The sequence below is a fragment of the Harpegnathos saltator genome, unplaced genomic scaffold, assembly GCF_003227715.2.
Source record: "Harpegnathos saltator strain DR-91 unplaced genomic scaffold, Hsal_v8.6 scaffold358, whole genome shotgun sequence".
Lineage (NCBI taxonomy): Eukaryota > Metazoa > Arthropoda > Insecta > Hymenoptera > Formicidae > Harpegnathos > Harpegnathos saltator.
Genome location: NW_020230159.1, coordinates 39201 through 54067, shown reverse-complemented (window position 1 = coordinate 54067; position 14867 = coordinate 39201). Strand labels below are relative to the sequence as shown.

General features: G+C 36.5%; 1 protein-coding gene across 1 annotated transcript in view; it reads right to left on the bottom strand.

Annotated features, from left to right (window-relative positions):
- The window catches only part of apolpp (retinoid- and fatty-acid binding glycoprotein apolipophorin), a 45642-nt gene extending 35131 nt beyond the window's left edge, over window positions 1–10511 (bottom strand). Inside the window, exons 1-4 of the mRNA XM_011146204.3 lie at window positions 10330–10511; window positions 2453–2479; window positions 1665–1849; window positions 170–352 (exon numbers count right to left, since the gene is read on the bottom strand). Of these exons, the coding sequence (XP_011144506.2) occupies window positions 170–352; window positions 1665–1849; window positions 2453–2479; window positions 10330–10399 (465 nt within the window). The 5' untranslated portion in view covers window positions 10400–10511. The remainder of the gene's footprint in view (window positions 1–169; window positions 353–1664; window positions 1850–2452; window positions 2480–10329) is intronic.
- Window positions 10512–14867: the final 4356 nt, after the last annotated feature.

Genomic DNA, 14867 nt, shown 5'->3' with positions numbered 1-14867 from the left:
AAAGATGGCTGTATCTCAGTCATTTCAATATATCTTTAACTTTAGGGAAACATTTTAGAAACATCATAGATTTAAAAAATGTAAAAATTGAAAAATCGATTTTTTGACCCTTCAGAGTGTATGTAGCTCTTTAATGGGAGAGAGACAGTTATACTAGTGCGACGTGTACCTCGTGATGGCTCGTAGAGCCAGACTCTTGAAAGACGGCCGTCTGGAACAAGGAACTGACTGCTCTCTTGATGTTGAGAGACGCTTGCGAGTCACCGGCCTCGGCGCACACCTCTGTATCAATGTGGCCGTCATGGTAATTGAATTGCAACGCGTACTGTTCCACATCTGGCAGCGAGAGCGGCTGAAAAGAAAAGGATGAGAATATTGTTACACACGAGTAGCCCCTATGATGCACTTTCATCCCCCTTGTCGTTAGGTAATAATAATTAATTAACAATAGTTAGGTAACAATAGTTAGGTAACAATAGCGCAGTAACATTCATTTATAATGTCATTTATAATAATAATTATATTTTATACACACAAGTATATAAATAAGTGAATTATGCGTTATATGGACGTAAACGCATATTTATAATTTATAATACACATGTAAATATATAATACATGTCATCAATTATGCATTTGTAATTATTTGTAAATAAATCACGCATAATTTTCAATAATTATATGTTTGGGCAACGGTAATGATCGCGATTATTAATTTTGTCGTTGTCCTATGCAATGTAGAATACATATTAGATATTGAAATTTTCGAAAAATAATTTTCCCAACCTTGGTTACATATATGAAACAAACGTTAATCTATCGTTTACGAATGAGTATTTTTTTATTAAACAATTGAATAAAGTCTACCGAACGAATATTTTGTACATTTCGACAATACGAGATGTGAACGACGTGAACTAGCGTTCATTAATTTCGCTCGAGAGACATATTTAATTGCAAGCTTTTTCATAGTGGTTGGGGGAAATTTTGAGTTGACGATTCTTTTGTTTCCTTGATACATTCATACTGCTGTAAATATACAAGGTGTCCGGGACCTTTTCGAAACGAAAAATTTTGAAGATAATCAGATCAAATTGAGAATAAAAGTCAAGTACCATTTTGCAAATAAGTGTACAAATTTTCAAGTTATCAATTAAAAAAGCCTCTAAATACGTTCATTTTCAATCATTAATAATTTAATAACTATTGCGATTTTTGCAAAATGGTACTTGATTTTTCTTTTCAAATTCATTTAATTAATCTTCACAATTTTTCGTTTTCAAAACATCTCGAACATCCTGTATACCGTAATTTCATCGAGTCTCGTTAATTTATACATAAAGCGCAAATAACCCGATGAATTAAATATGTTGCCAAGTGGGAGCTAAAAACTTTGGCTGACAAATGTGCGTGTCATGAAACTTATATGTATGTGCCGTAATTTTGACCGTCTAAACGTCTTAGTTGAGCTTTGAAATAATCCATGAAAATCAATATATAATGATTAAGGCATCGAAAAATTGAAATCTCGTGTATCGTTTTTTCACTTTAACGTATTTTCCTATTTTTTCCCTGCATTCTTTTATAACTCTCATACAGCGATTTTATTATAAATGTACACGTTCGCAATAATATATGTGACGGATAGATGTTCATGTACTTACGGCTCCGTTGATTTGCACGCCCTTCAATCGGATCTGCCGAATGCAGTCAGGCTTCACGGTCAATTCAACGGTACCTTTCAGTTTCAAGCTAGCCTCATTCTGAGCTTCGGGGACTGACGTTACGGATGTGCCCTCCAAATCGTAAACGTATGTGTGTCCCTCTTGGTAGGCTTTACCTCCATGCACTAGAGTAGATCGTACGTACGAAGATAAAGTAAAAGTTCAATCAGTAGGACGAGATTACGAGGAAATTAAATCGAGTCCAACGAATATCTCGATTTTTCTCTCACACAGTAAAAAATAAAAATGTTAATTTTATATCTTAAGGAGTTTTTACTCCAAATTTTAAACAAAATCAGCTTATTGGTTGTGTATTGCTTGCGGATAAATAAGAAATGTAGATTAATTAATTAATATTCGCACATTCTCTTTTTACATTTATTTATTTTTCTTATATTTATTGTTTGTTGTTCCGACTAAAATTTGACATAAAAATAATAAAAATCGTAAAAGCATGTGAATGAGTAGTTAAAATAACTTGTACGAAATATTGATGGAATATTTTTGTTCATATATGAATATAAAAATTAGTGTACTTTAACGCGAATCTTCACGTTTCAGATAATTTTACTTAACGTATTAAGAAATGATGATTCATGATTTTTCAACGATGAACATAATTTTTAATAAAAATTGTAATTGAGATTGAAACAGCGAACATATGAGTTTAAAGAAAAAAATGTGTATTAATTATAATATATAATAATATTAATAATATTAATACTTACTTCCATGGCAACCGACTGTACATTTACCTGTAAGCAAAAACAGAGTCAAATATAAGATCGAACTGCAAAATCAAGCCTGAAATTCTATATAAAATTAAATTTTTATGACACACATGTAACATAATTTTTCAAAGATACTCCGTTATCAATATCCACTATTAATTATTAATTGTTAATACAACGTGAGGTGGTTAGAATTTATTCTTTATATGATAGAATTTTATACTTAGAGCTTATATAATATCTTATGGATATTTTTGTGCATACTTTCTTAATTTGCTAATTTAATCTTTGGATTGTATCGATAACGCGGGCGAATTCACCGAGTGAAGAAAGAGACGACCAGTCGTAATCTATTATGCTCGATGATGATTATTGTGAGAAAAAATATATTTATACATTGAAGTGAACTCGATGTCCTAAGGTCGCGCACTGATAACGATGGCGTTAATCGTGACTCTCATGACCCCTGGACCATGGAACTTTCATTTCTGTTCGACAGTGACTTGATACTCACAAAACTGATAATTAAACGGTTCCCCCCCGCAACAATTTCATCCTTTTTTAACGTTTAAATTGATACGGACAATGGGACTTTTTCAGAATTATATCAGAAAAAACCAAATGATTTTTACATATAAAGAATAAAGACAATCTTACATTTGCATGCATCAAACTATACAAGGAAACAATTATATAAAAATTTTCATAATTTTTCCTCGCTGTTTATTACACATTTAACCTCCGTCTCCGATTTAATTCTATATTTAATATTATATCTAAATTATGAAATGTTACAGGAAGGAAGAGAGAGTGAGAACAAGAGCAAGAGATTGGCAAAGTACTTAATCATTGATGTGTAGTTACTTTTTTTAATTATTCAAATAATTATGAAAGTACCGAATATATTTAATATTAATATTTGTCGACGGTCGGCGACAGCAGGCTTTTACTTCTGACCATAAATTTTACTTTATCTCGCTTGTATTCGGTAAAATAGCGTCGACAACAGAATCCGTAATCGCGGAAAAATACGTGGAAGATACGATGAAAAATAAACCTAATCAGTGAAATCACAGAGCGCATGAAGAAATCTTAAATGTGGTAAAAAATGTTTTGACGAAACATGGATTATATAATTTTATGAAGAAATAAAAGTTAGTTAACGCACTGCGGATGAAACTTGGTTCATCAAAATAACTTATTAATTGCGCAATTTTGCTTAATTCGCACAGAAGCTCAGTTTAGTGATAAATATGAAGCGGTCTTTTGATCAATCATATCAAGCAGAACGTATATTATTAGACATCGCGACGGAAGTTTATATTTCAAATATTAACGTCAATCTTACGATATAAAAAATATATTTAATATATCGTTTGGTAAGCATATTGGTATTTAAATAAATAAATAAATAAATAAAAACTATCAATGTTCTAAGCATCAGTATTTATATATAAATGAAAGTATCACAGACGTTCAGTGTAAGAAATATATTAAACTTTTGAAAAATGTTCCAACTGTTAAAACAAACAAGGAATTATACGAAATTAAGTTACGCCAATATATTTGTGCAGTCGTTAATTTTACTTTCTGTTGCATCAGTTGCTCCAGTTATTCTTAAAATACTCTTGCATTTTTATCTTCAAGTTTTTTGTTCTTCGAATTTTGTGCGATTTTGCAAGGCGAAGTCGAAATCACGCTTGACTTCTTTCTCGCGGATGTAAAAACTTATATCGCCGCTAATCAGTACGTAAGAAGAAGATAAAATTATAAACACCTCGTTTTAATGGTAGATTATAAATCAGTTACCAATTACGAACGATTTGGTGTTATTCAATATTACCAGGAAGATTAATACGATAAAAAAGGAAAAAACAAGCAGCTGTTAATATATGTATTTTGCACGTATATCAAGTTACGTAATTATTTGCTCGACAACGAGGTCAATCGACTGTGGCCGATTGAACGCGGCGGAAATTATTTTCTCTTGAAGAGAGCAAGTAGCGAAACTCGAAGCCAAAGTAAACCCCCAGCAAATTGCGCTGGAATGCGAGAAACACACGACAATTAGCCGATTTTCATTCAGTGCAATCGCACTTACGCCATAGAAACCTCATGAAAGATAATCTTCACGACACGCATTTATTGAACTTTTATAATTCGTAAAGACAGAAAGGTCTCATATTTTTTATCAGTTTTGACACTTAGGAAAAAAATTCCAGTTCGAAAAACTCTAATTCTAATTAAAAAAATTTGAATTCTGTAAAAGTCATCTAAAAGTCTGCCTGAATGCTCCTCCTCACACAGTTGTAAAAATTAACAAGGCGTACGCGCGTGTACAGCGAATCGTCACAGGAAATCTCTGTGATTATCTGTGAGAGGAGCCGAGCCGACTTTTCCATTCGCGAATGAGACAGAGAAATTATCTGTTTTTTTTTCCTGGAAGGAAAAAAAAGTAGTGTCAAAGACGAGAGTACGCGGTGGCCGAGAATACACGGAGACGAGGCACTTTATTTGAGCGCCGGCGACGTAAAAAGAATAGAGAGGGCGAGATAACGGAGCGACGTTCGAATGAATGAGGAGAAAAAAGATGGATGAGGTGTAAGAGAAGAGAAAAAGGGGAAGGAGGAGAGAAGGGAGGCAGTACCTTCTCAATGGAGGGATAAGGGGATAACAAAGGAATAAAGAATGACGGGCGCGCGCGCGTAAGAAAAAGAGAGAGAGGGAAAGAGTGAGGAGGTAGCGAGAGGATCTCTCGAGGATAGATCGGAAGAAGAGCGAATCTATTCAACGCGGTTCTGGTGTATACATTGTTTCTCTCTGCGACAGCATCGCGAACCTGTGACGATCAATTTCCTTTCCCTAATCGCCGCCGTCACGTCGACTGCTCAGCGGCAATCTACAGCTTTGTCGAAATATTCTCGTCGTGACTCCTTTTGTTATCGCCGGATAAATTCCGTACCCGGAATTTCGGCGTTTCGCTCATCAGCATGACAAACACGACGAAGCAATTCATTCCTTTAAACTTGCGTCGTCGAGTTCGCAACCTCGCCCTCTTTGTTGCCTTCTTAGACGTGGCTCGGTCCACGAGACAAGGTGTTGCGAAAAATTCAAGCAACTCTTCGATCAAACTCAAATCGACTATTTCTCTGAACGACAATGGCGTTTCGTCAGTTGAACACGTCAGATGCGGAAGGAAGAGATTTCTTGCTGAAATTCAGGCAGACTTCACCTCGATGGAGTTTCAGTTTCCGCGAGACTCCTTGTTCGTTATAAACGGGATTGCAAGTTCGACATTTTTTGTCCAAATAATTCGTTACTCATTGAAACAAAGAGCCCGCTGCCGCCGCTCATTATGAAATGTAACTCGTTACCGTTATCGTCTTATACAACGTAATAACGAATCTCCTCACAATTTCCATTACTTTCCTCATCGAGTTTCACGAATCTTTTATTTACGTTTTGTTGCTGCTCCCTTCATATACAAAAGTCACGATAAAGGTAACGATTAAGCCTGTTACCGTTAAACTTTGTTAATCCACAAAAATACAAATGTGCGATATTGTTATCATTATTCCACGGCGGTGACGTTACAAGCAACGAGTTATTCCCCGAGCCTGCTATCCATAAAAAAGCTTTAAAAAAGAAGAGGTAATGTTTATCTAAAATCTCCCCAATAAGAGATCGACTCAAATCGCCAGGAATACCAAATGTTACACTTCACGGAATTTTATGAAAAAATTCTTTTTTTATAAAAATAATCTGTCAAATTTCTCACAAACAATTTTATTAAATCCTATTATTAATAAACTGCATCAGATGGAAGTTATAGGTATCGTTGGAATTTCACGACGATCCAGCAGTCGCGAGCATAATTTCTGTCGTTGTTCGTTCCCTGACGTGCGCAGCATGATTAGGGTTGCTCCGGTCTCGTTGTATTACTTAACGTATGCATTATGCAAATTCATAACGAACACGGCGAGGCACATCATCACTTTCATATTTCACGCGCGCGGACACGCCGTATCTTTCCCGCGTTATTTCGCGTCGCATTTAAACGTCGATCTCTCTCCGCGATGATCCCATATTTTTCCGCTCGTATTTTTAACACGCGCCGGCGGGTCGCTTTTATTTCTCGCGCGCGCGCAGGCCATTGTAATTATTTATCGTGGGATTTTAGCGCACTGTCTGCGCATTGAACGGTTTGAATGGCTTGCAGTGAAATGTTGCGTTTAAAGAGATTTATACAAAAAAAGAAAAAAAAGGAGTCTCCGGTGTCCTCGCCGTCCGCATTGTCTACGCTTTCCGGTGCTTCTGCAGCTACGTGCAGGTGGTATAACCGGGGCAATTGCAGAAACGTATCGTCAATGAAGAAAAAATCGACCCGTCGCAATCGAAGCGGCATTCTCTCGATGCGCATTTCGCTTCTCGGCGAGTCGCCGCCACGAGAAACGCCTCCCCGCCCTCCGCGGCCCCTGTCGTTTTTCTTCTTTTTGTATCTACGCTCTCCCTTTTGCGTACTTGTAAAACGTGCGCACAGTGAAAGAACATTCGTTACGACGCAACGGTCAGATCGGATCTATTTTACTGGGATGTAGGGACGTCGGATCAATTTACCAAATGTCCGGTCAAACACGGGGGACCTGTAATCGTTTCAATGATACGGACCTCGTTCCGAGCACCGATGCGACATAATGCGGACTCTTTTAACCGTTCATTCGTTACTTCGCGCAAGAACGCGCAAGAAAATCGTCGCGAAAACTCGCTCATTGAATCTCGCTGACCGTCGCCTACGTGAACCTCGTTAATCGCTTCCCTTGGTTACTTGAAAACGCGATTACGTGCCGCGATGTTGCGAGCACTTCAGCTTATATCGAGATAGTTTTCTATTTATTTGATATTTCTTTTCATCGATAATTCACTCGACAGCGAAGAAAAAATACCAATGAGAGGGAGGGAGGGAAAAGGAGAAAACGGAGGGCGGAAGAGAGGACATATTTTTGGAGGCGCTTTTCTTGTTCGAATTTTTATAATCCTATTTAATAAAAGATTTCGAAATTTATTTCCGCATTCATGAGCGGAGTTATTATTTTAGTTGGCTGTTTTGTGTGCTTCGTGGTTTCCTACGAGAATTCTGAAAATATATCGCGGAATTATCGCATAGTCGTTACCGCATATTGGTGCGTTAATCCGTTAAAATATTCACGATTAAATGCAATAGTGTATACGAAACGCCGGACGAAAGGAAAAATATGGAAGCACGCGCGCGATAATGCGCTATCGGCAATATTGCGCTACGAGGATTTTTGCCGTATCGCTTGGGAGCAGGAGATCCGTAATTATAATTATAATTAATAAGATACAATATATATCGCTAATATCACTAAGAAAAATATGCAATTTTTTTATCACGAGCCACAGACGTGTGGAAGAATAATCGTAATCGCGGCACAACATTCGGAACGAGCTATGTAATTATATTTGGTACACAATAACGTCCGCGACTCAATGCATGTCGATTGCCGATAATCGATGTAGATGTCGACATCGCAGCACACATCCAGCGACACGAGGTCGAGGTATGTCGGATGAAGCGAGTAATGTGAGCTATCAACTTTATCTCGAAGACTGGGCAAGTCTTTTTTAAGAATAAGTTGTCAGTTTACACGACGAAAAATCCGTAATTTCTTATCACAATGCCGTTATACTCGTCTGGATAACTAATCCGGTGTAAAGAAAAAAACTGGGTCCGCATTATTTTCATCGTAAACAGAAAAACGAAATAATGTCGTTACATAACGCAACTTGTAACAAACAGTGTTGCGAACAGCACGTTACTTCTCAACTTAATTTTCCTTATAAAAAACTTCTTTATAAAAATAAATTTCTTTATAAATATCTTTATAAAAGAAAATTATTTAGTATTTACCAATGTACTGATTTAGGCTCAAAATTCATTTTTGAGATATTTTATATCATTCCTGCATGTTACTCGTTTTTTAAGAAAATATCGTAACCGTAATTGCGCCTGCACGTTGTGAGTCAGTATATCAAACTCTTTTTCCTTTTTTTTTTAATTTCTTTTAAAGAAGAAGAAAGTTTAATTTCTTAAAAAAAGAGAAAGACAGACGCGTTTGACGGTCGCTGAAAGGTTTCACGCACGTCAAATCCGTCCGACGTAAAATCGAGAAATAGACGCATGCCAATCGCGGTCGAAGCGGACGAATTAATCGCGTGCGCACGGACGATAGAGTAAAACCTCTAATGTAACATAGAATGGAAAATAACAGGTTACAAATACGGACGAGACCGTATCAACGAGCGAGTCGCCGTCGCCGCGGGAGCAAAAGGCGGCAAAGAGAGCAAAGTGCTCGTGTAGAAAATCAACATGTTTTCCGCGACTATCGCGGGCGAGATCGAATGAAGCCTGACGGTATCGGAGACGTGCTTTCATAAGTCGCGACATAATTGTAGCACCGAGAGAAAAAGAGACGGTTTTTCGGTCTCTTCTTTTTCTCTTTTATTCGCATTCGATGTGACCGACGTGACGACGGCCGATAGAATACTGCGGATCTGTCGGCTGTGCGAAAGTGTCGCTAATTTCGACACACGCGCGATTCGGTAATCTCTATCCTTGACACGAGTAACCTTATGATATTCGAACCTGACCGCGCCCGAAGCGCGTTGACCTTTTCTATCAGCTTGCTGTTTATTAATCTTCAATGCGATACAAAAATTGAGACTTATCGAAGTCATCCGGTCTTCTCGAGGAGACCAGGGGAACGCGATTCGCTCTTGGGAGCCGAGACGCGATCAGATGTAATTTTATCAGCTCTTTCTACGGCATCAAGAATTTAACGTCCGACGGAGAGAAGACGCACGCTTAGTCTATTTTCAAGAATGTAGATCGTAGTTTTTCGGAAACTGCGGGACTTTAGTCGACATTGCCATAGTGTTGCGTGGGAGCAAAATTTACGAAAATCACCCACGCGCATCAACATATCTTTCGGCAAGAGAGAGAATGAAAGAGAGAGAGAGAGGAAGAGAGAAAGAGAGAGAGAGAGAGAGAGAGAGAGAAAATGTTCAAAGTGATGTCAAATAAAATACTCTTTTAACTAAATTTTTATCGACAAAAAGATCAAAGATATGTAATAACCAAGAAACTTTTGCCCCTTCTCGGCACAATATTGAGCTTTAATGGGAATCATAATTATGAAATAATATGCATAATATCCAAACGAGAATAAACTAATGTTGATTAAGATTGTTTATACAAATTATTGACGAAGGAATTCGTCGTACTGCATCCACAAATATCAGTATGATCTTTTTCATTCCATTTCTATCGAAGCAACTCGAATATTTTTATTTAAAAGCAATACTTCCGCGGGATTCGTAATAGCCAATGTCGCTGTTGAATAAATTTGAATTAAAAAGAACACGTCTTCTCTTCCTTCCATTTCCGAATCTTGGAATATTTTTCGATCTAGTTCCTTCTCCGCGCTGACGCACGCAGATGCGGAAAATGCAATATTAAAGATAAAGACTTGATATTTTTCATTGACGGAATATATCAATAGGATCACTGGAACCGCTCGAATAGGAAAGACCGCTTCGACACGCTTTTCGCATCTCCGGAGCATAATCCTGGAGAACGAAGAGAGACGTGTCGAGGTAAAACCGTTTCAATGCGAATGGCTTTCACGCAAGCAAGCTTGATCAGCGAGGAAGTCGAAGTGTGCGGCGATAGTTCTACTCTCTCGGGGTGGAGCGGCAGGGGGATGGGGGACAAGATCGAAGGACGAAACGCGAAATATCTTTGAGGGAAAGAGTCGCGAAGAGGAAACGAAGGTCGCACACTTCGCTCTACTTACTCCCTGAGGCGTCGGTCGCCAGGAACAGGAGGAGACAGGCGGCGGTGACGGCCGCACTCGCGAGCCCCATGGCGTCTTCTCTCCCCGAACTACTTAGCACTCTCGCACAATCAAGCGCAGTGTGACACGATGTGACACGATCGACGGCCACGGGCGAACACAAGAGCGTCCGAGCTTTTCTTCGTGCGTGCTTTTATGCTCTCATCGCTCCCCACTACGCGCTACGGATCTTTCCTGTGCGTATCAGCCGCACTCATGCAACGTATATCGATAGAGGTCCGCAGCCCCGTCATCGTCAGAGACCGAAGGAGATAAAGTTCGAAAGCGCGCACGGACGTTCCGTGATTTCTCGTCCGAGGAAAAAAAAAAGAAAGAAAGAGAAACATAGGGACCGGTCAAAGTGTCGTTATCAACAAATTTTCTTTCCTTCTTATCGGCTACTAGGTTTCAGCAAACACGACAAAAATGTCCGTCAGCCGTGCGCCGTCTTCAATCCCCCGGGCGGACGTAGGATGGACCACCACACGACCCCCAATCGCTACCAGCTCAGCTTCCTCCGCGAAGGGTGGGATATTTATCGCCGAATCCAGCACGACCTGTTTCCTGCCGGCGCGCCGTCAACGGCGTATATATCATTATCTTGCTTATACGCCTTAATTGAATCACCGATAATTAATCAGTTATTGATTAACGGTTATCGCCACCACTTGCATTTTACCACATCCATTGAGGATGGGGTAATCCAATTTTTGCGGGTTTTACGCATTGCGTAGTACGGGAGAAAAAGGAAAATAAAACGGAGGTGTTTGTCGTTGCACAGGAGACAAATAACAAGGCGGATGCTATGCGCTTCTTTCTTCGTACTTCAATAGAAGTTTTTTTCTTTTTTTTTTTGTCAATCGATATTACAAGCATATTTCATATCTAATTCTTGTTTTAGTCTTTCCCGACACAGCAACAATCAAATAGTCACTTTTGTGGTCGCTGCTTAAAGTGAATTTTACTCGGTCCATATATTAGAATTCAGCTAAAGAATTCTTTCTTTTAACATATCTCGCAAATATTATATAATATATTCTTTGATGATCGTCAGTTCATCCGTCATTCGAAGGATGAGATAAATAAATCCATCTTGGGACGTTATCAAAAAGAAACAACTTCTTGCACTAGTTTACATCTAAATCCAATTTTTACTGATTTTCCTATCTATCTACACTTACACACATGAACTTTTGGCGATTGATTCGACTTGATCAGCACATTTAAGATATGTATATATGACAAACAGCTTTTACGAATATCATTTTATAACGTTAGAGTTACGATAGTCTAATCTTTTAAAAGTTGTACATGTTGCGAAAGGAAGAGAGAGGCAGATAGAGAAAAGAAGAAAGAAAGGAGAGAGAGAGAGAGAGAGAGAGAGAGAGAGAGAAAGGGAGAGAGAAAAGAGAAAAGAGAAAGAAAAAAAAGAGTGAGAAAAAGAGAAAGAGAGAAGACAAGAGCAACTATAATAAAATTGAGTAAAAATAAGTCCACCTTTATATCATTCTAAACGTAAATGTCTTGAATAATTGGCAACTGAAATCAATATTAGTTTTTTATATTATTGCTTTAAAGTTTACATAAATTTTATACCATTATCGCTTTAAATTTTATATAAAGGATGTATATGTGCGTATATACGCACAAAATCTTCAATTTTTCCACGAGGCGTGTCGATCCGAAAGGATGCTTTGAAACTGCTCCGACGATTATATTTAATTATAGAGATACTTTTCGAGAGTTCTGAATACGTAAGAGAGTCGCCGACATTCCTCATATATGTCCGTCGTTAAAAATAATAGATATCGATTATCCGCTCGTGGCGACCACGAAAATTCTGCCATTTCGTTCTATAATTATCGTTTAATATTAATACATATATAATTATCTGTAAAAATATTTAAAACTACAGTTGCAAGAGATTATATCAGCAAGAAGTGCAACATCCTGTACATTTCATGATACAGAATTGTCGAAGTAGTGTGACTGCGTTATCGCGAGAAAAGATAAGGAAGAAGCAACAAGTATAACGATAAGGGAGACTAGAGTTATCGCAAAGTGCAGACGTAGTTTTCTTTCAACAATTCTTTCAAAATTAGTTTGACCCCTTGGATTCATGGCTCTCAGATGTTTTACTAATTATGATCCAAAACTTAAACATTTTTTAGCAAGTCTTGAACACACTAACGTGAAATATTTTTTATTCTCTCTTAGCATGAAGTTTGTTATCAGCACCGCACATGTGTGGCGAAACAATTTCTTACGACAATTTTTCATTGGTATCTTATACGTGCGGAAAATTTCTTTTAAGCGTTATTAGATTAACAAGGAAACTGCCACAACTGTCCGACTTTTTATTCCTTCAAATACAATATGTTATTAAATAGAACAATTTAAGAAACAAATATTTCTTTATACATGTCTAATAAAAATATAAAAGCCTTTAAAACGTGAAATATAAACCTTCAAAGAATATCCAGCGTATATAATTCTAAGCGAATATCGTCGAAATTATGAAATATACAAAAAAGATGTTTTCAATAGTTTTACGGTAGGAAAAGTTGGAACTTAAATATTTCATTTTTCATCATTTCGAAATTACGACTTCTCGGACAATGAAATATACAAAAAAGATGTTTTCAATAGTTTTACGGTAGGAAAAGTTGGAACTTAAATATTTCATTTTTCATCATTTCGAAATTACGACTTCTCGGACAATGAAATATACAAAAAAGATGTTTTCAATAGTTTTACGGTAGGAAAAGTTAGAACTTAAATATTTCATTTTTCATCATTTCGAAATTACGACTTCTCGGACAATTAATTGTTGTGATTGACTATATATGATACAGACAATTTTTTCTCTGTGTTTATGCTCGCAATGATCTTATAAACCGTATATATTGTTCTGTAATAATCGAAATACGAACATGTAACAATGTAGGTAGTTTGCACTATCGAGTACCTACGATACCAAATTCAGTTACATAGCAAAATAAAAATGTGTAACATTCATACGATCTGCAACTTGAAAGATTGATCGTTTGGAACTATGTTGTAACAAATAAGGTTTTTCTTGTTGCTGTTTTACTGTTGTTTAGAGAAATGTATAAAGGCAATATGTTTTCGACAGTCAAAGTGTAGTGATTTATGTTTCTTATTTATATTAGCGTAAATTGCACTTCATGTTTAGGGTAAAGTTAAATAAATTGGAATTATGTCATAGAGTTATTTATAACGTCACTGTTATTCTTCACAAGTGAAACTATATGTTCATAAAACAACACGATAACGTTAACATATAAAGTAATTTGCACATCAAGTTATTTATTACATACAGGTTCTATTTCCAAGTCTGTTGTCATTCAGTAGCATATTTGAGGGGCATCGAGTTGACATATATCGATATATAAATATTTGGGCGGAGCGTACGAGCAGCAAATCTAATTAGTGGTAAGAGGGATATTATGACATTTCGAGCAGTTTCCCGTTGTAGTTTCTTCAGATATATATGACTTTCCGTATAGCAGCTCGTACTGAAACTAATACACGTTATTAAAATTGTGCGCTGGGCCTGGCGCTGATCCAACCTTAATTAAAAGTCAGCCACATCTTGTCTATCTATATTCATTAATTTCACTTATTTTATGAAAAACAAATTGTTTATGTTATCCAAAATAATGTATCATATAGTTGTAGAAAATTTTATTCTAAGGAGAGGTTAGTTTATACCGGTGTGTTTGTAACAATGTTATTTACAATTGATTAAACTACTTAAAATTGTTAAAAATAATTGCTTCCGACGAATTATTAAAATAAGTTAACATTTCGTTATCAACCTGTTTATTTTAGAAGAAATCTGTAATAGCATTTGTTTCTAGTTTTTTATAGAATATTGTTATTGATAAAAGATAATAATTTTGGTGACATATTAAAAAATAACTTCGTCACTCCAACACTGTCTGAATAATATTATTTTTGTAACCCATCATTTAGCAATTTAGGTCAAAGGATATTGAAAGTAAATATTATTAGCAGAACATTGAACTAAATACGCGTTGGCAGCAATGTTAATAGCAGTGGCGTTACTTGCTGGATAAATTGATCGTTTATTATTTGCCCGGTAACAGAGGGTCTTCATGGTCAAGCACACATGTAGGACAGCATATATGTTTCTAGTGCCATTTTTGAAAATTGTAAAACTTACCTATAGCATTCTTTTTGTTAACAACAATATTATTAAACGTTAAACTTATTATCAACATTTGAGAATATTTCTGTTAATAACATTGATATTAGCAGTTTAAATTTTATTATTTTGTATAACACTGCTAAAAATATATGTTATTAGTTTTATCACTGATGTAAACAGATTTTTATGGTTTTTTTATTTGTCGTTAACATTTGTGTTAAAACATTCACGTTATTAAAAATATATTTTGTTAGAAATATTTGGTAAATTGATTTTTGAGGAGAATATGTGATGTTAAAAATAT